This window comes from Emydura macquarii, unplaced genomic scaffold, assembly GCF_026122565.2.
Source record: "Emydura macquarii macquarii isolate MOO-44397 ecotype Brisbane River unplaced genomic scaffold, CSIRO-AGI_Emac_v2 contig_2988, whole genome shotgun sequence".
Classification (NCBI taxonomy): Eukaryota; Metazoa; Chordata; order Testudines; family Chelidae; genus Emydura; species Emydura macquarii.
This window is the reverse complement of record NW_027133125.1, coordinates 4,733,555-4,756,388: the sequence shown is the minus strand read 5'-3', so window position 1 is coordinate 4,756,388 and position 22,834 is coordinate 4,733,555. Positions and strand designations below refer to the sequence as shown.

Sequence of the window (22,834 nt, the reverse complement as noted above, 5' to 3'; positions counted from 1 at the left end):
CCCAGCACCAAAGAACACAGACAAGTTGCACTCAATAAAGAGAAACACTGTGTAATTTTGCAAGCATCCTGCATCTTTTGATTTTCATTCATGCTTGTTTGAAAGTGATAGTGGTGGGCGTCACACCCTGGGTCCTTAATCCTCCAGGCCCAGACCAGAGATGCTGGAGGCGGAGAAAGCACACCCACTCCAAACCACTGACATGCGCCCACCCCACAGAGACCATCTCTAGAAATGAGAGGGGAGCTTGGTCCCCGGGGCACATGCAGTCCCCAGCCCCTCAGCTGAGGCTGTCAACAAGGAGGTTTAACTATAGTGATGTGGATTGGAGGAGGAACACAGCTACCTCCTGAATCAGATCAGGATTAAGTCTCACCGTCTCATTTCATACAGCCCCTCACAGCTGGCATCCACTGGAATAACGGTCAGGCACCATGGGGCTGGACCCTATTCAACACAGCTCCTCAGCCCCGTGCAATATCCAAGCCAGATTCCTGGCGCAGCAGCATTACCCACCACGCTGCAGGGATACTGTGGAGGCTTGAGCAAGCTCTCCCCATCTCCCACCACCAGCCTTTCAAAAGTGGTAACTGCCCTCACCCCCATATGCAGCGTGGAGGGGCTCTGGGCCAGATCTCCATGCAGCGCTGCTGATGGCTCAGGACACTTGGTGCAACTTCCCCTTCCTATGGCTGCCCTCGGGGCGATAACTGCCCAGGGGCAGGTTTCTCTGAGGTGAAGGTTCAGTTCGGATCTCACTTCTGCCCCTCACCAGCTGTGCGCAATGTACAGAGGCAAGGTGAGAAATCAGAGCAGGGCACAGAGGGATTTGGACGTAAGCAGCACGGTTGCCCAGGGGAGGGACTCATACATACGGACGTGCTGTTAGCACCCCAGACCAATCACACCAGGATAGAGTTTCTCATTCTGCAGCGTCGAGAAGATTTGCCTCCAAGTCCCCGAGCTCGGATCAGGAAGGGAGTCTCTGTTCCTCGGCTCTGTGTCCCAGGACTAGGCCTTGGTGTTGGTCATGCCCACTGGCCCCACCGAGGTTCTCTTGTACCGCTCACTCGTGTAGTCCCCCACGTTGGACTCCTTCATCTTCTGGCGAGACTTTAGCTGCTTCAGGCGGTTCTTGTCCACTTGGCGCTTGGTCAGGACGAAAAGGGTTATACCAGAGGGGAAGCCGACGGCCCTGTGGGAAACCAGAGCTGCGGTTAAACTACAGGACGCTCAGCATCCAACAGGCAGGAGAGGGCAAGTCAAAGCGAGAGGCTTGCGCTGCCTCAGGGCAGGTGCTGTCCGGCTTCTCCCAGTTCTGCCGATGCCTCAATTCTGACTTGTAGCTCCCCAATTCCAGCTCTGGTATCCCCAAATACAGATCCTCTTTGAGGCATGGCCCGTGCTGTTCTTTACGTTACTGGAGAGGATGCCAGACTCTCCCATGGCATGCCGAGGCCTGAACAAGCTGTCTCTATAGGGGTTTGCAAGCTGACTGTGTGAGGAAATGTGCCCAACACCGCGTGTCTGAGGGCATGTCTAAGCAGGGGACGCTGATGCTGACGACACGCCTGCCCGCACAGCGTGCCAGGGACGACCAGTGATTAGCAAGACTCACCAGGCCAAAGCAATAATTTTCATGGCGTTCTTGTCTTTCCGTTTAGAGGTGAAGGCTGGGACTCCGTGGAGTCGCCTGCCCGGTTCCGGCTTGGCTCGTAATTCCAGCGGGGCTCGGCCGCCGCCATGGAGGAGTCTGGCACTGAGCTGAGCCAGGGGTCTACGGGTCACGGCTACGCACGCCGCCCGGCTCAGAGCAGCGGAGAAAAACCCTGCCGAAGACAGAAAGCAAGGTTATCCCGAACGCCAAGAGAGCGCGGCCCGGCCACAAACCGGCCCTGCGCGGGGAGGGGGCGAGGCGGGGTTCCCTGCGGATCTCTGCGCCCATCAGAGCAGGCTCCCGTTTTAGAATCCTTTCGCGTCGGTCTCAGACCAGCACCCGGGGGCCCCAGTTCAGGATCGGGGCCCCGCCGCGCTGGTTGGGGCCCAAAGGGGCCTGGCCGGTATTTAACCCCCCGACACCTCAGCCTCTCACCTGCCCTGCCCTGCCCTGCCCTGCCCCCGGCGGCAATGAGAGCAGGGGGAGCGGGGCAGGGGCCTGGCGGGGGGAGGGGAGCGGCCTAGCCCCGGTCCCGGGACGGGGGGGGAAGGGAGCGGGGGAGGGGCCTGGCCCCGGGCGGTGGGGGGAGGGGCCTGGCCCCGGTCGCGGTCCTGTAGCCGAGCCGAGCCGAGCCGAGCCGGGCCGGGCCCAAGGGGCGCGCCACCCCTCCCCCCCCGCCGCTCCGTTACCGCGCAACCAACGGCCGGCCGCCGCCATGACGCCGCTCGTCGCTCCGGCCCGCGAGGAGCACACACACACACACACAGTCCGCCTCAGTCCCGGCAGGCAGCGCGCCCAGCCGCGGTGCATGCTGGGCGCCAGAGCGCTGCGGGAGGCGAGACCCGGAACGACAGCCCCCAGAAGTCCCTGCGGCGCGACGACTACAACTCCCAGCATGCTCAGGGCGAGGCGGAGCCGGGGCTCCCAGCCGACCCGACCCTCTCGCCCCTCATCCGCCGGGCCGACTACAACTCCCAGAAGGCCCGGCGGGGTCACGCGGCCCGGGGCGAGGGGCGGGGCTCCAAGCGCCGCCAGCGCTGATTGGCTCGAGCGCCCCAGCTCCGCGAGGTGATTGGCGGAGCCTCCCGCGTCCCGCCCCCTGCGTGTGGAGTAGCAGCAGCAGCAGCCCCCGCTGCAGGTCGGGCGACGACGGCGCGGGGAGTCCGGAGCGGGTCGGCCCGGCCCGAGCGCAGCCAGCCCGGCATGGAGCCCGCCGGCGCCTCGGGCGCGCTGCACTTCCACGGGGACGAGGAGATCATCGAGGTGGTGGAGCTGGGCCCGCCCGGCCCCGGTGAGCGCGGCCTAGGGGAGTGGGGCGCCGGGGGCCTAGGGGAGTTGGGCGCGGGGGGCCTAGGGGAGTTGGGCGCGGGGCGGGCCCTGCCTCGGGGGAGCCTAGGGGAGTGGGGCGCCGGGGGCCTAGGGGAGTCGGGCGCGGGGGGCCTTGGGGAGTTGGGCGCGGGGCGGGCCCTGCCTAGGGGAGTCGGGCGCGGGGGGGGGGGCGGTTCTGGGGGGTTCCTGCCCGGAGGGGAACCTAGGGGAGTTAGGCCCGAGGGGCTTAGGGGAGTCGGGAGTCTGCCAAGCGGCCCCTTCCCCGTGCGCTGCTGCCCGCACGGATCCTGGAGCCGCCCCTTCTGCTGCTGCCGGGCGGTCCCTGCACGGGGGCAGCTCGGATCCTCTGTCCCTGGCCTGCAAAGCAGCCGCCCCAGGAGCAGCGGGACACCCCCCTGCGCCTTGCCCGGGAGCCCCCTCGCCACAGCCCGTGGAGCCCGGAGGGCAGGTCGGTCTCCACGGGCCGTCCTGGCCTCAGCCGACCCGGGGCCCGGCAGCGAGGACGCTGGATGCGGTGGCGTGCAGGTTTGTCCTGCGTCGGGTCGACTGAGACTCGCTCACCTCGTGCAGGCTGGTGACCTGGGTCTTCGCGACAGGGCCCCCCGTCCCCCAGCTTCTCCTGGGCATCCAGTGTCCAGTGTGGGGCAGGGCAGAGTGAGACCCCCCCTGGTGCTCACGTTCCCCTGTTTTGCCTCCGCAGATGACCTGGCCAATGAGATGGAAGATGTGGATTTTGAGGAGGAGGCTGTCGAAGGGGCGGATGACCAGGCCTGGGAGACGGAGGAGGAAGACGAGGGGGTGGAGGGCATGGAAGCCCAGGATGACAGCGAGGTCACTTTCTCCGAGCACTCGGGTGAGCTGCGGGCAGGGGCCAGGTGCAGGAGCGGTGGGTGTCGGGGGATCACTGCACTGACATCGCACACGTGTTGTCTCCTGTCCGGATGTTCGCTACAGCTTTCTCCCAGCTCCGCTGCTCCAGCTACATCTGGGCTGAGGGGGAGGAGGGGGGAGTGTGTGGAGTGGCTCTTGTCTGGTGGATTGGCTCTGCCAGGGTGAGGGGTGATCTCTGCACCCCTCACAGGAAATGGGGCAGGGCTTGATCAGCTTAGTCCCCTTGAGCCGGCTTGGCTCCTGGCTTTTCTTAGTGGGGTTGTGTCCGTCTGTCTGCTAAGACCAGATGTTCCTGGTCACAAAGACCAGATGTTCCTCCCCACCGTGCCTTGAATTGATCACTAGTGACTGCTGGCTGATCATAGTAGCCAGAGCTTCTCCATCCAGGCTGGGGATGGCTGAAAACTGACTCACAAGTGGGAGCTGAAAGAAGGGCTGGGCAGTCCTGGGCCAGTTTTCTTCTCTGCTCGCCAAACTGGCCACTCTGCCTGAGACAGCCGCCATCTAGCCTGCCATCCCTGCTGGCCGACTAGATCACCCCTTCCCTTCGCTCCCGCTGTGCTGATGCTGAATGTGGCAGAAGAGTTCCCTTGGCGTATCCCGATGGCACGAATCTCCAGCGCCCTCTACTCTGTAAGCTGCCACCTCCTGTCCTGGGTCTTGGATGGCCACTGGGCATAGAATTATCCAGATCCGCTCCTGAGCCGGTCTGGGGTTGAACCCTAGTGAAGTGCAGGTTGGGAAGTAGGCTGGCATTCGCTGTGTGGTTGACATGTGATGTCTCTCACTGCTGTTCTCTCCCGGGAAGCCTCCGTTTTCTGCGTGAGCCTCGATCCCAAGACCAATGCCCTGGCGGTGACGGGTGGAGAGGACGACAAGGCCTTCGTGTGGCGGCTGAGCGACGGCGAACGCCTGTTTGAATGCTCAGGTGAGGTGCACTGAGTTGGGCCATTCTCTGTCGTTTTGCTTCCATTCCTGGTTGCTGTGGCTTGATTCCTTTGGGGGGTGTTACTAGGTGGTGTTAAACAACTGCCATGTTCCTCCCCAGAGAGAGCTGCATTGCAGTGGTGGGTAAAAAGAGAGAGAGCTGGGATCTTTAGGGAGGACGAGCTGTACAAAGAAAACTAATGGCTTACAGCTGTTGGTGCCTGGAGCCATCCTCCTGCTATGGATAATCTTCACTGCTTGGCTTGATGTTAACCGTCTTAATTGCAGCAGCTAACCTAAGCTGGCCAAATCGCCATCCCCTGCTCCCCATTGCTGTCTCCTCAGGTCACAAGGACTCTGTCACCTGCGCTGGTTTCAGCCACGACTCCACATATGTGGCCACGGGTGACATGAGCGGCCTGATCAAAGTGTGGCGGGTGGACACCAAGGAAGAGATCTGGTCGTTTGAAGTGGGTGACTTGGAGGTGAGAAGCGGGGAGAGGGAATTAAAGGGACATGGCTCATGGAATCTGGAGCCCACTCGGGGAGGGGAAAGCAGCGTTTTTCTTTTTTTGAGAGACCACGTAGAACCTCAGCCTGTGTGAGGAGCCCACAGGCAGGTACCGGGGAATCTTCTCCAGGAGGTGAAGCTGACCGGTCTAGTTCCTCTCTCCCAGGCTGAGCAGTTGTCCTGTTTTTCCACTGGCGTGAAGTGGAAAGGATACCGCAGCGTGCTGTGCTGGCAAATTGACCGGGGATGGGGACATATGGGTCAGGCCCTGGAAACACAGAATTGTCCAAATGACTGCTGGGTTGGAAGCCGCTGGGAATTTTGCTCCATAAGGCTTTGTAGCATCCGTTCGCTGTCTCAGGAGCTGCGTGATGGGTGGGTTTCCCTACGTGGCTTTCCTGCCATACGTGGGCCCTGAATGAAGCAATCAGAGAACACGTCCTCCTTTGTGTTTCTTCTTCCTCCTCTTAACGTCACCAAAGGAAAGTCAGGGTGTTCTCAGACGGAGTCGAAGCTCTGTGCCAACGTGTGAAGATGTGCAGGGATTAGGCAGATTGTACCAGTGAACTGGATTTTAAAACCTTTCTAGACATTTCTGGTTAGCTGACGTAACCGACGCAGGTGAGGAGGGTCGTGTCATGAATGCAGCTTGTGTCCCTTTAGGCAAAGGGGCTGGGGCTGGGCGGGCTGCTGCCTCCTCTGGCTTGAAATGGCTTCCATCATCTCCCGGATGTACAGTTCGGTTCACTGACTCAGCACCCCCACTACAAAAACGATTCCAGCCCCCTGCCTTTAGGTAGCGAGTTAGACGCTTGACACGCGCTGTACATTGCGGCGTTCACCCGGAGATCTGAACGTATGTTCCGAAGATGGGTCGCCATCCTGTCATGTACAGCTGGGGAAACTGAGTCACGGAGGGGCAGTGACTTGTGTACGGTCACCCAGTCAGAGAGAGAGAGAGAGCCTGGAGAGAACCCAGAAGCCCCCGTGCTCTAACTACTAGGCAGCGCTGCCCACATTTTGCCCGTGGACCTCTTGCTTCTGTGGAGACTGGGAGTCGGGGCAGCATCCCCGGGTGCGGCTGCACACGTCTCCTTGCTCCTGTGCCCGTTGGCAGGGGAGGTGGTATGGACCCGGCCCTACAGGAAGCCCATGTGCCCAGCCTTGATTGCCTTCTGTGGGCCCCACTTCTGGCTCCTCCCGTCATGGCTGAGCCAGGCCTGTAACCTGTGGATCTCCGCCAGGGCCTGTTCCTTCCTCTTCAGCATCCCCCTCCGTCGGTCTCCCTCTTTCCCCAGTGGATGGAGTGGCACCCTGAGGCCCACGTCCTGCTGGCGGGCACGGCTGATGGCAACTCCTGGATGTGGAAGATCCCCGGCGGCGAGTGCAAGACCTTCCAGGGGCCGAGCTGCCCCGCCACCTGCGGCAGGGTCCTTCCTGACGGTGAGGGCAGAGGGCTGGGGGCAGGGCTTTGGGGATGCTGGGCCTGGAAAGTAGGCCGTGGGGCTGCCCTGCCGGTCACTGGCTCTGCCGGTGAGCCATCCCCCAGCTAATCCGACTGGGAGCCGTATGTCCTTTCCACCGCCCCACGGCCAGCAGGCAGGGGGCACCTATGGAGCCAGCAGGGCAGGGGTCACTGAGCCCTGCGAGGATTTTGCCTGTGTCCCTGGGTGTGCAGTGGGAAGGATGGGGGGCAGGGAGGGCCTCCTGCTCCCTTTTGGGCATGTTGTGTGGGAGGGGAGGGTCAAACAAGCGGCTCCGGTGCTTCTCTCTGTCCAGGGAAGCGAGCGGTGGTTGGCTATGAGGATGGCACAGTGCGGATCTGGGACCTGAAGCAGGGAAATTCGCTCCACGTTCTCAAAGGTACGGAAGGGCTCGTGTCCCCGTTTTACCGCCCCGCCCCTCCAACCCTCCGCCATCCGTTGCTAGCTGGGAAGTGCAGAGCGTCGGGTCCTTGGGTCGGGTTCCTGTAAGCTGCTCCGTCTTACCAGGGTCTGCACCAAAGGAACCACGGGGCGGGATGGGGGGTGGCTGGGTCCAACAGCCCCTGCCCCTGGACTCAGGTAATAGCCATCAGAGGGGCGCGGGGAGCCTGTCTATACAGGCCAAGCGGTTCTGACGCCCTTTGGTGGAGACTCTGGTGGGTCTCTGCATTGGCAGATCTGTACACTGGCAGGAGGGGGCCCGGCTTCTCCTCGCAGGGCACAGGGAGGCCGTATGTCATCGAGGGGCAAAAGCAGAGCTGGCGTGGCTGGGCGCTCGCCGGCTCCAAGCTCCCTCGGGCGGGGCGGGAACATGGCGCTCGCAGTCAAGGCGTCTGACCTCCCGTTGGCTGTGGACTTTCCTCAGGTCAGGATGGGCACCAGGGCCCCTTGACGTGCGTGGCCAGCAATAAAGACGGCAGCCTGGTCATGACGGGGTCCGTGGATTGTCACACCAAGCTGGTGAACTCTGCCTCCGGCAAGGTGAGGCTGCTTCCTGCCCCGGGCTGAGTGGCGGCGCGGGGGGGCCTTGAGCCAGCGCGCCTGGGAGTTTTGCTGCTCCACGGCCGAAACTGGGGAAGGGGCTGTACTGATTTCGCTGCCCCAAACGAGTCTCCCTTTCTGTGGCCCTGCCGCTCTGGGGGAACGAGCTGCCCGGGTCTGTCCCAGCCTGGTCTCGCTCTGCTTCCCGGATCGTTGATCTGCTGCCTGGTCTCGCTGGCTTCCCCCTCCGGGCCGTGCCTGCCCTGGCATTGATCTGCCAGCAGAGACGGCTCTCGATGAAGGCGCCACGCTGCCCTGGCTGTCCGGAGGGGTTACTGGGGTTCAGGGCTGCTGGAGGCTGGACGCAGCGGGGTGGGATCGCCGGCTCTTCTGGCCCAGTCGGGTTCTCGTCTCGGGTTCTGATGGGAACCCCTCCTCGGTTACTGGGGAAGGAGGATGGCCTGGTCTGTGTTTGCAGGGCCTCCGCTCTGGAGTAGGGGAGGCGCCAGCGGAATAATGTGCTCGCCCGCGGCTTTAGCAGCCTCAGCAGTCTCTTGGCGACTTGGGTTTTTGGCACAGGCGTAAAAGGCCCGTGCTTGGAGATCCCAGGTGGGATCCCTGCTGGCCTTCGTTTCCCTAGGGACATAATGGATCCAGTGGGGCCCGGGTTCGGTGTTGAACTTTGCGGAGCTGCTCCTCTCCCAGTCCTTCCAGGGTGTCTTGGATCACCACCCTCCTGTCCTTGGGGTGGGGGCGAGGCTGGCTTGGCTCCCAGGCCCCCACCCCACTGGGCCTGACGGGGAGTGTCTCCTCTCTGCCCCAGGTGGTCTGTGTGTTTAAGATGGAAAGTGCAGCTTCAAAGCCTTCGGCAGAGGAGGCCGAATCGAACTCGGTGGAGTCCCTGGGCTTCTGCAATGTGTGAGTCCTGGCTGGGCGGGGGAAATGCGAACCCTCCCCGCTCGGCCTGGGGGGCTGGATGTTGAGGGGGCGGGGGCTGGATGTGGAGGGTGGGGGCTGGCTGGCTGGATGTTGGGGGCGGAGCAGTGGGCAGAGGCGACCCCAGCACCTGCGTGGAGAGGGTAGGGGGTGCTGATTTGCTATGGGCGGGCGAAGGCCGGGTGGGGGCTAGGGTGCCGTTGTCTCCTGTCCCCTCTGTAGATCCCGCCGCCGCTCTGGGTAAGGGCCTGTCGATGAGCCCCGCCCCCCACCCAGGCTGCTCGGCCAATGAAGCGGGGGGGCCGGTTCCTTCGAAATCCTCTCCCCTCCCCCCCAACCTTTGCTCCTAAGAGGGGGTCTGGCGGGTAAACTGGCCCCTCCCCCCTTCCTTCTTGAGGTGGCACTCTGGGGGTCAGGGCGCCCCCGTGCCTCGCTCTCATGCCCCTCCCCTCCCCCGGGCAGGATGCCGCTGGCAGCTGTGGGCTACCTGGACGGGACCTTGGCCATTTATGACATCCCCACGCAAAGCCTGAGGCAGAGGTGTCAGCACGAGGTAAGGGGCTGGGCACTAGGTGGCGCTGTGGGGGTGTGTGTGTGTGGGGGGGGGCAGTTCCCTGCCCTGTGGCCCCTGGAGGCTTCAGGCTGCCCCATAGAACATCAGGACACTCGGATCTGCTCGGCGGGCGTGCTTTCCTGCCCGTCCGTGGGCCCGGGGCTGTCCCCGTGGGCTGGGGCCGGCCGCTCCCAGCGGGGCTCTGGGCCGATCTCGATGTAAAACCTCGTTCCCGCAAGGCGGTCGCTAACCTCCAGATGCTGCTGCCTTCTCCATGGGGCCAGGGTTCAGCCCTGACCGAGCCAGAAGAGTGGGGTCTGTATCCCCCTAGTGTGTCAGGACGGCTGCCCTTGCCGGCCCCTTGTGGGCGAGCCAGCCCGTGTCCTTGTCCTGTGGGGTCACCGAGGTGTCTTGGCAGTTCCGGCCCTGCCCTGTGTAGCTTAGGCCAGCACTTGGATGGGCGACGGGAATCCCAGCGGCTGGGGCCGTGGGGTGGGAGTCAGTAATTGGCCTCCGGGTGCCCTCGCTGACTTCCGTGCCTGCAGTCGGGTATCGTGCAGCTCTTGTGGGAGGACAGCTCGGCCGTGGTCTACACCTGCAGCCTGGACGGGGCCGTGCGCCTGTGGGACGCTCGCTGCGGGAAGATGATCAGCGAGTATCGGGGCCACTCAGCCGAAATCCTGGACTTTGCCATCAACAAGTGAGTGGGCGAGGCAGGATCTGCCCGGGTGCTGGTGTTCCGGCTGGGGTGGGTGGGGAGGGGAGGGGGGAAGCGGAATTGGTTTCCATGTACATAAAGTCTGAGAGCTTTGTGCTCAGAAACCATGAGCTGTCCCAGCCCCGCCGGCTTGAGTCCAACACAGCAGCGGCGATGGGTGTGATCACACTCGGGGTCCGCATTTCGGCGCTTTGTCAGGCTGGGGTGAGAGCAGCTCTCTGCCCCTTGAGACGGCGGGAGGGGCAGCAAATGCTCCGGAGTGGCTGGGAGCATCCGGGAAGTGGGGGAAGTTGATCTTCGACGCCCGGGTCTGGAGGAACGGGAGCATGTGCTGAACGGGGAGGGGTTGCGCGCTGCGTGGATTGGGACGGAGGGATGCTGGCAGAGCCGAGGGAAGTAGAGGCTGGACTGGAATAGCCTGTGGGACGGGCTGAGGTGCGTAGACCGCTACCACGAAGCTAGCCACTCATATCTCTGCCCCCCTTCTCTTTCCGGACCCCAGAACTGTGGGCGGCTGCCCTTTCTCCCCATAGCCTCTCTAACCCGATCGCCCGTCTCTTTCCCAGGGACGCCTCCATAGTGGTGACAACGTCCGGGGATCACCAAGCCAAAGTGTTCTGCGTGCAGCGTCCGGATCGTTAGCAGCATCGGTCCCTGGAAAGCAGTGCATTGTGGGATAGGGGAAACAAAATAAACCCAGCCGCGAAGCGAGATGGAGACATCCACGGCTGGAACCCGGGGGTGGGCGGCTGGCGTGCGCCGTGCAGGGGACACCTGATCCTTCAGTTATTGCTCCGCCCCCTGAGGTGTTGGGCTAATCCCAGGGTTTTGTATGAAATGTTTTAATTATATAAATTATTTCGCTTACTGGCGCCTGCCTGTTCCCACATCTCCCCACAGCTCCTGTGAGCTCCTGTTTCAGATAATCTGTGGGGGGAGCAGATCTGCCCTCCGCTGCCTGGATGCTCCAGGGGCACCCTGTGGGAACTTGAGTCCCCCGAATTGTCTCCGCTGTAGGACTCTTCCTTCTCTCCCCTCTGCAGGCGGCGTGGCCAGGCAGTTCTCTCAGGCCCCCAGGGCTGTACCAACCGCTGGCTCCCTGCAGGGCTGGCTGGTTCCTGTGCGCTGCCACGCTGGGCGTTATTCGGGTCCGTGCAGGGGTGAGCTTGCTGCGGGGCAGGCAGGCAGCTTCCCACAGGAGGCTTTGCTCTAACCGTGGTGCCGATGAAGGCGCCCTGGGATCTCGGCCCTGCGCTGAAATGCAGCCGGCTGGGGCTCTGCCTGCTTACCAGGTGGCCCCTTCTGGAAGATCCCGTCCCCAGCGTTCAAACCCTGGGCCTGCTGGAGGGTGGGGAGCAATGACTCAAACCTTCCTGGGCCTCCTGAGAGCGAGGCTGGCTCCCCAAAACCCTTCCCCTGTACCTGGCTCCAGCGTGCTGCCTGGATTTAGGGAACATTTCTGGCCCCCGTCTCTGCCTGGCCTCACCACTTTCCCCTCCCTAATGCATCCATCCTCCCTCCCCTGTGAGACAGGGTGGGGCTCTTACCCCACTGCACAGAGAGCTTGGCTAACATCGCCTAGGCAGAGTGGGGACTTGAACCCGGCTCTCCAGCGTTCCAGGGGGGCTCCCTGACTCCTGGGCCAGCCTCCCGCTGGCAGGGCCAGGGAATGCAGGGCCAGGTCCGAGGGGGAGCAAAGCTTGGGCTGGCTGTGGGTCAGAATCTCACCTGCTGTGGGGCAGGGTGTGTCTCTTGGCTGCTGCTTCTCTTGGGAGCTGCAGGGACTTACGGACCCAAACCACCTGCAGCGGGTGGGGGAGGGAGGCTCCCTTGTCATTGATTCAGGCCAGCAATGGGGTGGGGGGCTGTGCCCGGAGGGCGGCTGATCTGCCTGGGATGGGGAGAGTGACAAGGCCAGGAGAGGTGAAGATAAGGGAGAAGGGGCCGTGTAGCCCGGCTGTTGTGGTCGCTTTTCCTCCTCGCCCTGGAAGGGAGGTGCCAGCTCCAGGCAGGAGCGAGGGGGCAGATGGAGCCTCTTCAGGCGGTACAGGGAGGGGTGGCTAGCTGGCTACCTTCCACAGTGGCCCAGCCCAAGAAGCTGGCTTGGTGGGGAAGGGGTCCTGATGTCAGGAGGACTCTGTTCCCCCTCGCTGCCTGCTGCCCCATGGCCTCTGATCTGGCCAGGTTCCTGGCAGTTTGCTTCTGTCCTGTGTCTGCCGCCCCCTCTGCTGTCCGCATCCCCTGCAGAGACCTGCCAGTCCGACACGGAGGGAAGGCCTGTCAAGGTTTATGGGTTAGGGTTATGGTTCTTGGATTCTGTTCCCAGCTCTGCCAATGACTTCTGGGGTGAGTCACTGCCCCGTGCCTCAGTTTCCCCATCTGTAAAAGGGAGCTAATACCCGGGGCGGTGGGGCTGAGTTAACTGCTGCCTGCAGCACTTTGGGATCTGCTGAGGAGAGGTGCTGTCAAAGCACAAACCGATAATTCCTTGGTGCCCTTGGCCCGTTGCATTCCCTTAATTTGTCTTGCATGCATTTAATGGACCCTGTCTCCTTACAAAGTCCCCGTCCCTTGTGGTGGGTGCTGGGCCGAGGAGAGCTTTGCTGACACTTAAGGCTTGCGAGGAGGGCTGGGTGAAGGCTGCCCGGGTTTGTTAACGCACATCTGCCCGTTTGCCTCACTGTGCAATGGAAAAGTCTCAGCCCGGGCAGGCAGGCAGGAGTGGGGCGGCGAGGGGCAGGCTGTGCTGGAGAGGATCCTGCAGTCTCTGGATCCCCCGGCAAGGCCATGGACAGCCGCAGAACGGAGCGGGCTGCCCTCCTGTCTGGTCTCACACCCCTTAAGGATCAGGACACCCCAAGGAAGGAGAGTCCCGGCAGAAGCCAGCACGGAGCAGAGAACTTGGCAGGGAATGCCCTGCTCATTTCCCCCTCCAGGCCTGCTGCCAGCAATTTGGGGGGGAGGGTGAGGGGGACTGCTCCGCCTGGGGGAAGGAGAAGAATCAGTCCAGCTAAGGAGGGGAAAGAGCTATTGGTTCCCCTGGCCCTTCCCTAGTAGGGGAGTGGCTGGGGACTGTCTGTTCCCATCACACCCTGTCTTCTCTGCACTCCTCCTGTGGCCAGCCAGACTGTGCTCTCTGCAGAGAGGCTGCAGAGGAGACGGGCACAACCTGCTGCCTGCCAAAGGGGGTGATTGAAGTGGCAGAAGAGCGGGTTACTCCCCCGGGCGAGGCAGGGACCCAGTGGTCGGGGGACCTGCTGCCAGCACTGATGTAAGTTGGCTTGTTTTCCTTCTAGCTGAAGGGGGCGTGGGAGAAATTGAGCAGCTTCAGCCCCCACGGCCAGGCGCTGGGCTAGTAACCTGGGCTCCAGGTCTTTAGTCCAGGCAATTGTAATGGGGGGTTGGCTGTTTATGGCAAGGTGGAATTCCTTGTAGCTCAGATCAGGGCCCCCAAATGGCCGAGACACAGCAAGACACAGCCCTTTCCTGGATCATTAGTTTTCAGTTTCAAGTCTCAGGGCTAAAGGTTTCTCACTAGAAGGATCCGGGTTTGTATTTCTCCATTTTTAGAGAATGAGGAAGGAGGCCATACCAGGCAGTGGGGAACTCAGGGGCCCTAGGTCCATTTCCTGCTTCGCTACAGCCTTTCTCTATGGCCTCGGGCCCCTCTCTTAGCATTTCTGTACCTTGGCTGCAGAAAGGGGAAAGTGGCACTTCTCTGTTTCCCTCAGCTGCTGGAAGGGCAAGTACGTTAAAGAGCGTGAGGGGCTCAGATACTACAGGAATGGAGCCAGCGAACCATCTTAAGAGAAGAATGAATTAGATTTAAAACCCGCTTTCTCCTCTGGAGATCATCAGGTTCAGCCTGGTTAAGATGGTAGGAACTCAGCCCCCGCCCCGGCTGCTGATGTGAACAGTGAGATGACAAACCCGCAGCTATGCTTACTAAAGACCGCCTGGCACTTTCAGAAGAGTTCTCCCCCTGACTTGGCCGCAGTCCCGAGAGGGGATTCACTCGTCATCTCACCCTCTTTTCCTGTTGAATTTAGAGACGGGCTGCTTTATCACTTCCGGCCCTGAGCTGTTGCACAGCGTTGCTGTGGGCTGTGAAATAGCTGCTGCGTTCCACCCCAGAGGTGCCTGGATTTCGGCGCTAGGTGAAGCGGCTGGCATGCCAATAAAAGCGTTGAGGAACGTTGGATGACAGGGCGTGGAAATGTGTTTTATTGTGTTCTGTACCTCACCGCCCCCTCCTGCCAGGAGGCTCTGTACAACTAAAATGACTCTCCACGTTCCCCTGGGGAGGGTCAGCGGGGGGAGAAAGAACCATAAGAATTTTCTGGTGATTGGGGGAAAGTGGCCCCAGAAGAAGCCGCTTCCCCCCACATCAGAAATAAGAGACGTTTCCCTGCTCATGCTGCTTAGCCAAGATCCTGCCGCCCTGAAGTTCCCAGTCCTGCACTCGGCTTTTTGTGGGGCCAGCTCCTACAGGCTGGGCAGGAGATAGAAAAACACGTGACCTCTAGAGCACTGGGCACGTGCGATGGGAAGAGGGGTGCTCTGTCCCTTTAATCTTTGCTGGTTTAAATCGGCACCCCGGGGGTCTTACTGACCAGAAATGGTTACTCGCTGCTGCGGGGATCCTGTGAAACGAGTTAGCAGGTCTCAGCCCAGGCTGTGGTGATCGGTTTGTCCATGCAATCAAACCCATCAGCGCCTTTTCACACGCCTTCCTTCTCTTGCCCCCCCCCCCCTTGATTTTTAAAGTGCTTTGCACCCAAGTGGGCCACTGTCGTTACCCCCGTTTTACAGATGGGGAAACTGAGGCACAAAGACGGGGGCAGGGTCGCTGGCAGCACATGGAATAGAAGCCAGGTCTCCTAGTATGTGTCCCCTCCTCTGGAGCCTGCTGCCACCCTGGGGAATACTCGATGCCTTGTGGATGGGGTCAGCCGAGAGGCTGGGGATGGAATGGGCCATGAAAGATGAATATGCCTTGGGGGGCGGGGGGAGTCCCTGCAGCTGTCCCTTTAAGTACATAGGGACCTAACTTTGATCAGGGTCCCATTGTTCTGGGTGCTGCGTGGACACGGCAAGAGACAGTCCCACGGCTGCCGGGGTCACGTTCTAAAGGGACAAGACAGCTGCAGGCAGGCAGGAGAACAGACGGGGAAACCGAGGCACAGCGCGATCAAGTGCCCAGATCTCATGTGGCCTGGTTCAATGCCTGATCCCAGCTGGGTCGTGGTGGAGGAGCAGCCATGGCCCCGCTGGATACACGTTTCCTGGGCGCTGAATCCGCTTCGACTCAGAAAATGACATTTTAATGAAATAAAAGCTGAGCAGCTTGTTCTGCTGCGACCTGCTCTCAGCTGGGGAGGGTGGGGGGGGGGTGTCTGGTTCGATCAAAGGCTCCTGCCTGTCATTATCTAGCTGTAATAATCTAATTGGCCCCCGGAGAGGGCAATCTGCCTGCTCCCTACCAAGCCTGCGTCCTCGCTCCAGTTTCTTTATGAGTCCATTAAAGGCCCATCCCTGCGGCGGTTATTGCCACGGCTGCCCAGCGCCGGCTGCTCCTGCACCCAAGGCAAAGTGTGTTTCCCCTGGTGCAAAGCCTTTTATGATTCTTCGCCTCTGGCAAATGAGCCGGCGTGGCAAGGGGCCAGCTGCCGGCGGCTTGACTCAATGGGCTGTGAATGGAACGCGGGCCTCGATGCCTCCGTTGCTGGGTGCGCCAAGTGTCTCCGGCCTCAGGCTGGGCTTTCCAGTCAGTTTAACTTGGCCGGTCCCCAACCAGCCCCCCGCCCCTTCATCTCCCAGCGAGGCAGCAGCAGCGCCTGTGGCGTGGCCTGGCGCCCGTTCCAGCAGTCTCGGCAAAGCACTCCGGCTCTCCAGTGGATCTCCTGGGGAGGGCCATTTCACCGGCTCTGGAGATAAGCAGTGACTCCGTCCAGCAGCCCGGACTTCACTTTAAAACCACTGTCAACAGACGGGATGCTTCAGAGGATGGGCACGGCCCCCCAGCGACGCTGCGCCACATTCCCGTGGGCCGAGAGTGTCTGGCCACCTAAGGGGGAAATCTCGTCAGCCCGAAGCCAAGAGTCAGAGGAGTTTGTGACAGGGCGGAGGCTGATGCGCAGACACTTATGATGACTAGTCTGCCGAGGGTGGCAGGTGAATTGTCCTGACCAGAGGCAGGTGGGCGAGCTGGACTGCAGGTGGGAGAGAAACCGTCTGGTTAATGAAGCGGTGGAGAATCCTGCCGGGCTGTTACCCCCTGCCCCGCTGCCCGCAGGTCCCTGCCGAGGGCGTTGCAGCAGGCGTGACAGTGAGACCTTTCCCCGTATTGCCTTTCTCTTCCTGGTGCTAAGCTGTACCAGCCTGACACCCCATAGGCTTCATAGCTTTCACTGGACTCTGGTTGGCTTGTTGATAAGGGGTCTTGCAGGCTGGAGACGGGGTGGGTACAGCCTGGCCTTAATGACCGTACGTTGCATGTAGATGGCGCCTTTCATCCGAGGATCTCAAAGCTCCTTAGGCCAGTGCTTCTCAGCCAGGGGTACATGTTCCCTTGGGGGTCTACAGAGGTTTTCTAGGGGGCACATCAGCTCGTCTAGATCTATGCATCGTTTTACAACAGGCAACTTGAAAAGCACTAGCAAAGTCAGCACAAACTAAAATTTCAGCGTCAATGACTTGATTGTATTGCTCTATGTACTAGATCAGTGGTTCTCAACGTGGGGGGGTGGCAATTTAGTTTATGATTGTATGGTAAAAATGAGAAAGGAAGCAATTGTGTGCTGTGACGTGTATTGTTTTGTCTGATTGTAAGCGAGTGGTTTCTAAGTGCAGTGAAACTCAGGGCACACAAGACGAATCGGGGTACGGAGGTCGGGAAAGGTTGAGAATCACCGCTTTAGGCAGATGGGGAAACCGAGGCACAGCAAGCAGGTCCCTGGTCCAAGGTGACCTGTCAATTGTCTCCTCCTCAGCCCAGACAGTCTGCCCAAATGGGGGCCGCTGAGCAGAGAGAAGAAAGTCCACCCCTGCTAGAAACGTGGCGCCATCAACACACTAATATTCTCCTCACTTCTACCAAGCCGAAGCCTAACGCCAGCGAGGGCAAAGGAGCAGCGTCGCTGAAGGGGGCTGAACTACAATAAAGCACCAGCAGACGGCGCTGACGGAAGGCCAGGTATTAGCTTGTCGCGCCGCGTTTCGGAGCCACGCGTTCACCAGAACAGGGGCTCTGGTGCCTTTATCAGCCAACCAAGCACGGAGTCAAGTGCCTAATCCCAAGCAATGTTTACGTGTTGATTTCCATCACACACAGAGATACTGTCACAGTCTAAACATGCGGGGCAGGGGGTTCGGTACAGATCGATATGTCTCAGTGCTTTTGCAAACAGTGAACTAGCTGTGGTGGAGACACATGATTTAAATACTGCTTTGGCATCCTTTCTGCTGCCTGTTTGAACGGGTGGTTCTGAGCAGCGGGAGGCTCACACTGCTGGATGAACATAAATCCTGTCTTTCTTGGACCCCGGGTCGTGGATTTGTGATTGAGGGAGAGCCAACCTATTGTGATCAGACCATGAATTGTCAGGTTTTTGTTCGCACAGCCTGGGCACTTCAGACTTACCAAAGAGGTGGCTTTTGTAGCTGTTTCTCTTTAAATAAACAAAATCCATGACAGGAATTATATCTAGAGCCACTCATCTAATCTGTCCACCTCTATCTATGCCTCCTTTTCTCACGCGTGTGGCTTTTTAGCTCAACTGATTTAGCTAGTTGATTTACCTCCTGGGTTTTTCAAGGCCTTTTTGGTATGTTTTGCTGCCTTGTCTCCTGTCTGACGGGTGCCCGGGGTGTGGTAGCTTAGACCCCTGCACAAAGCGTCATGGGACCCTTCCCAGCTGTGCGGGATCACATCAGTAACTTTGGTTTTATGGCCAAGTTTAACAAAAGGTCGGTGCCCCCTTCCAGCAGCATGCCGCCTCTGGGGTCGGCCACCCCATCCCCTCCAGCAGCATGCCCTCTCGTAAGTTTGCAAGTTCCTGTTTGTGCATCCCGGGGAGGCAGCTGAACCACAGGAAGGCTGGGGAGATCTTACACCACCTGGGCCTGATGTCATGGCCGCAGGCGGGCTGCTGCTGAGACAGGAAATGATAGATTCTCCAGGGCCCGTGGACATGCCAGGGGTCTAGGCAGAAGGGAGGCGCTGCAGAGAGTAACGCTACGATACGGTCTCTCTCCCGGCAGGAGGCTGCGTCCTGTCCTGAGGGAGGGCGGAGGATGAGCCCCGAGACCTTCTCTGCACGGCCTGATCCCGCCCCGGCCCGCCGCCAGCGCTGAGCCGAGGGATGGAGAACTCCTCGGGGAACTCCACGGCGGAGAGGAGCGGCACGATGCGCCTCATCTTCTGGCTGTCGGCCCCGCTCTCGGTCTTCATCATCCTGGCCAACCTCTTCATCATCCTCGGGATCCTCTTCAACCGGAAGCTCCACGGCACGGCCAACCGGCTCTTCCTCAGCCTGCTGTTTGCCGACCTCCTGGCCGGGGCGGCCCTGCCCTTCATCCCCCGGCAGAGGCTGGAGGACAGCCGGGGCTATCACAGCTGCTTCTTCATCCACGTGGCCCCCAATTTCCTCTTCCTCTCCTTCCTGGCCAACCTGCTGGTGGTGCACTACGAGAAGTACCTGTGCATCAGCTACCCACTGCACTACCCCCACTTGTGGGTGCACCGCTGGGTGCCCCTCTGCCTGCTCCTGACCTGGGCGCTGCCTTTGCTCTTCGCCTGCCTGCCCGTGCTGGGCTGGAACCACTGGGAGCCCAAATCCAACTGCTCCTACCACCTCGTCTTCCCCACTGCCTACCTCTACCTGGAGATCTACGGCTTCCTCATCCCCGCCATCCTGGCCATGGCCTTCATGGCCACCCAGGTGCTGCGGGCGGCCAGGCGCCAGCTGCAGGAGATCAAGAAGGTGCTGCGGGCCGGGCGCCAGGGCCAGGGCCGCTCGGAGCTGGAGCAGGAGCTGGAGCTGAGGCACGCCAAGTGCATTGCCTGCCTCTCGCTGATGTTCCTGGCCTGCTGGGTGCCCTACGTGGCCGGCCTGCACGTCTCCGTGCTGGCCCTCCAGAAGTACTCCATCGACACGGCCACCCTCGTCATCCTCACCTGCGTGGGCAGTGGCAGCGCCGCCCTGGTGCCCGTCATCCTGGGCCTCAGCAGCCGGCAGTACACGCAGTTCTGGAGGGACGCGGCCGCCAAGGGCTGGGGCAGCTGCAGGGCACAGGGCGGTGAGCGAGGGGAGGGGAGGACGTCCCGGGGCAGGGCCCCTCCGGCAGAAGGCTTGGCCGGAGCTCCCGGCTGATGGCCTGGCCCTCGCGATGGAGACACCGAACCTGCAACAAGGGCCTCGTACCACAACAAGAGAAGCCCAGGGCTAAGCAGCTGGGGGGGTCCACAGGGCCCCTCCGAAGGGATCCCGTGATTTTACTGGGCCGTTAGGTTTTAAGGACTGAGGCGGGCAGGTAACCTCCTACCCCCTCACCCCGCTGCCGCCATCTGCCCTGCCACTGGCCTAACGAACAAGCTGCTTTCTCCTGCCTCGGCCAGTCGGGTCTTGGCACCGGCGTTTCTCAAAGCAGGGCGTCGATTCCGGGAACGGTCTCGGCTGCTGAGCGGCCGGACCCCTCCCTACGCCAGCCGCCCGCCTGCAACCCCGTGGGCTGGGGCGGCGTCTGTCCCGCGATGATGCTCCTGAAATGTATTCGTCCCTGGACCGGGGGGGGGACACCTGAGTTTCTGGGCTGAGGTGGGGCCCGATCCTGGCGGGGTCTAGGGTGCTCTGGCCGCCCGCCTTGGCGGCGTTAACCCTGCGGTGGCTGTGTAATGTCGCTGCACCCCCTCAGCCCAGGGTGAAGTCTGTATTAAAGCTCTGAGGGAGGCCCTCTGTATTCCTGCTGCCAGCGGAGGTGGGATCTCTGGCGCCCCAGCACCCTCGCTGGCGCTGCCTTCAGCGTTTCCATGCCCCCACGTGCGATTGGACGGTAGCACCCCCTCAAAAGTGGGGTTAGTGCTGCGTGGGTCCCAGATCGGACCAGGGCATGACACCCCCTGGGGGTTCAGAGACGGGCGCTTCAGGGGGTGAGATTGCTTGACGGCAGAGCTCCCGCTTTTCCTTCCTGTCCCCTGTTCTGCCGAGCTGACGTTACGGTCACGGATGTGTCAGCCCGCAACACAGGAAGCCAGAAACTGCTCCCATGTGGGTAAAAAACCACAGCCCTCAGCGAGCAGAGGGTGGGGACAGAAAGTGACTGGCTGGAGACTCAGTGGGGTGGGGAAAGGAGTCTACAGGCTTCAGGCACCCTCGCCCCCCTGTACGGCCATGCCCGGTGCCGTCTCGGTCCTGGGTGCCCTTCGGCCTGGCTCTGAGGGCACCAGATGCTCCATGCCTGGTCCGCACCCCTCTCCTCTGATCGCGTCTCCCCACGGAGAGGCACAAGCGTCAGGCCACGGAGCCGGGAAGGGGTATCCCACGTGGCGGGCCGCGGCCCCGTGCGTTGGCTGATGGACCCTTCCCTACGGGAACTGCGGCCTGATTTCTCTTGCTGCTCGCGTGTGGCTGGCTGGCGGCGGTCCCTTGGCGAGCCTGGGATCCTGGCTCTCCTGGGGGCGGATATTCACTGTGGCCGGGTCCCTCGCTGCAGCCTGGTCCCACCCACTGTTTATCCCACAGCCCAGCTGCTTCCCAGGGACTTCTGCTTTGCAACTGGGTTTTTTTCCTGTGACCCTTTCTCCAGGCCTCGTGGGGAACTTCCATCCCGGCTGGGCCTGCCCCAGGGCTCCCCCCTTGTTTCGCAGGCCAGGTGGGAATCAAGCCAGGGCCGAGTGTGGGAAGGACCTGCCCCGTGCCAGTATGTCCCAGCACCCTCTGGGCCCTGATCCAGCCCTGCCCAGGAGTTGGGGGTGGGGGGAAGGACGCTGAGGGGGCCTGGATATGCCACAGGGAGGCTTTAAACAACTGGCCCGTCCCCTTTTACATCAGTCCTGATCCCCAGCCCCCCCCCAGCTCCCAGCTCAGCCAGGAGGGACATCAGTAAAGTTGGGTGGGGGCCCGGAGCTGAGCTGCAGAACCCCCTGCCCCCAGCTTGCCGACTGCCCCGTGGTGCCCGCACGACATAGCTTGGCCCCTGCCCGCCAGGCCAGGCGGGCGTGGGATGGGGAACAGCCGGGGAAGGCCCCTCTAGCTAACGGAGCGGGGCAGGACCGGTCCCGAGGGATCCGGCCCTGTCTGCTCTCTGGGGGGCTGCTCCAGAACAGCCTTTGGCTCAGTGGAAACCTGGCAGGTAGCCCAAGGGGCAGGGATGGGGAGCGGTTCCTCCCGTGGAGACCACCCAGCATCGCCCCGAAGCTGCCCATGGCAAGGACTGTCTCAGGTGGGGCTGCCCCCTTCGGGGTGTGTGCGGGGGGTGGAAAGGGGGCACTCTTTTGTCTATGCATTTCCCGGGGGGGGGCTGTTGCCTGCGTACCCCCCCCCGAGTCCAGCCTGCAGCACCCCCGTTATCCCCCTATTAGCCCCTGGGGTGCACCCTGGGGTCCTGCTGCCCTGATTATAGGGTCCCACTTCCCCCACAGAGACCTGATGCCCATAGGTCTCCCGGTTTCCTTCCAGCTCCTGGTGCCCTGAATCCTCCTGGGGTCCTAGACCCCGCACTGTCCCCATTCACCCTCCTGGGGCCTGCAGTCCCCCCATTCTGTCCTGGGGCCTCTTACCCTGCACCCAGCACCCGTGGTGTCCCTTCCCCTGTGTGCCTGCTCTTATCTCTGCCATCTCGGGGCTGCGCCCACATCACCCAGCTCTTTGCTAAGCAAATCCGCCAGCCCAGGGATTTGCATCTGGCCCTGCCTCCATCGGAGAGACACGCAGCCGGCCCTGCGCTCCGTCCCTGGCCGATCCCGGCTGCATCTCCCACCTCTGAGTCTGTCCCTCCATCTGTGTGCGTGCTCCCCCGCGCCGGGGATTTGCACAGCCCTGGGCGCGCCTTTCCTGGCTCGACCGCAGCCTGGCAATTTGTGGCGTCGCGCCCCTCTCTGTTAGCAGGTAGTGGAACCAGCTCAGGAGAACCAGTTCGAACCAGTATGTCTACTGGAGCCAGACCCCAACCTGAACCATCATTTTGTCCTGCCTTACTGAGCCCCCTGCCTCCGAAATGCGGGTCCCCGGCTAACATCACGGGGCCGCATTTTTGGGAAGCGATTTTAAAACCCAGCTGGGCTCACACGTGCGTTAGAAAACAAGCTGGTGCAAGCGATGCATGGAGGGTGATCTCAGAGCAAGTGCGAAAAATTGGGAGGGGGCTGGAGGGTAACAGGCACCTATATAAGACAAAGGTGTGACCCATTCCAGTGCTTCACCACCCTCCTAGGGGAAAAGCTTTTCCTAATATCCAACCTAGACCTCCCCCACTGCAACTTGAGACCGTTGCTCCTTGTTCTGTCATCTGCCACCACTGAGAACAGCCTAGCCCCGTCCTCCCTGGAACCCCCTTTCAGGTAGTTGAAGGCTGCTATCAAATCCCCCCTCATTCTTCTCTCCTGCAGACTGAACAAGCCTAGTTCCCTCAGCCTCTCCTCATAAGTCTTGTGCTCCAGCCCCCTCATCATTTTTGTTGCCCTCCACTGGACTCGCTCCAATTTGTCCACATCCTTGTTGTAGTGGGGGGCCCAAAACTGGACACAATACTCCAAATGCAGCCTCACCAATGCTGAATAGAGGGAATAATCACTTCCCGCCATCTGCTAGCAACACTCCTACTAATGCAGCCCAATATGCTATTAGCC

The 22,834-nt window shown here is 61.3% G+C and overlaps 3 protein-coding genes and 1 long non-coding RNA gene across 5 annotated transcripts; 3 read left to right on the top strand and 1 right to left on the bottom strand.

The window, feature by feature from the left end:
- Positions 1-35: 35 nt before the first annotated feature.
- On the bottom strand, positions 36-2,505 carry PNKD (PNKD metallo-beta-lactamase domain containing). Its single transcript, XM_067529449.1, has 3 exons — positions 2,347-2,505; positions 1,619-1,829; positions 36-1,195 (listed from the first exon to the last, which is right to left on the bottom strand). Exons 1-3 carry the CDS (start codon positions 2,465-2,467, stop codon positions 1,012-1,014), a joined length of 516 nt encoding a protein of 171 aa, XP_067385550.1. The 5' UTR covers positions 2,468-2,505; the 3' UTR covers positions 36-1,011.
- A 278-nt stretch (positions 2,506-2,783) lies between these two features.
- Positions 2,784-12,240, top strand: AAMP (angio associated migratory cell protein). 2 transcript variants are annotated; one of them, XM_067570115.1, is made up of 11 exons: positions 2,784-2,948; positions 3,687-3,839; positions 4,686-4,805; positions 5,150-5,289; positions 6,614-6,758; positions 7,095-7,178; positions 7,665-7,780; positions 8,604-8,698; positions 9,179-9,269; positions 9,815-9,969; positions 10,554-12,240. In XM_067570115.1, exons 1-11 carry the CDS (start codon positions 2,861-2,863, stop codon positions 10,627-10,629), a joined length of 1,263 nt encoding a protein of 420 aa, XP_067426216.1. In that variant the 5' UTR covers positions 2,784-2,860; the 3' UTR covers positions 10,630-12,240. The 2 variants fall into 2 exon arrangements, with proteins under 2 accessions (XP_067426216.1, XP_067426215.1); XM_067570114.1 differs by having other exon boundaries at positions 6,581-6,758.
- A 416-nt stretch (positions 12,241-12,656) lies between these two features.
- Positions 12,657-14,186, top strand: LOC137167804 (uncharacterized). The gene is made up of 2 exons (XR_010924198.1): positions 12,657-13,258; positions 13,719-14,186. It is a non-coding gene; the product is annotated as an uncharacterized lncRNA (long non-coding RNA).
- A 4,164-nt stretch (positions 14,187-18,350) lies between these two features.
- On the top strand, positions 18,351-19,919 carry GPBAR1 (G protein-coupled bile acid receptor 1). The gene has a single exon (XM_067529441.1). It carries the CDS (start codon positions 18,351-18,353, stop codon positions 19,359-19,361), a length of 1,011 nt encoding a protein of 336 aa, XP_067385542.1. The 3' UTR covers positions 19,362-19,919.
- Positions 19,920-22,834: the final 2,915 nt, after the last annotated feature.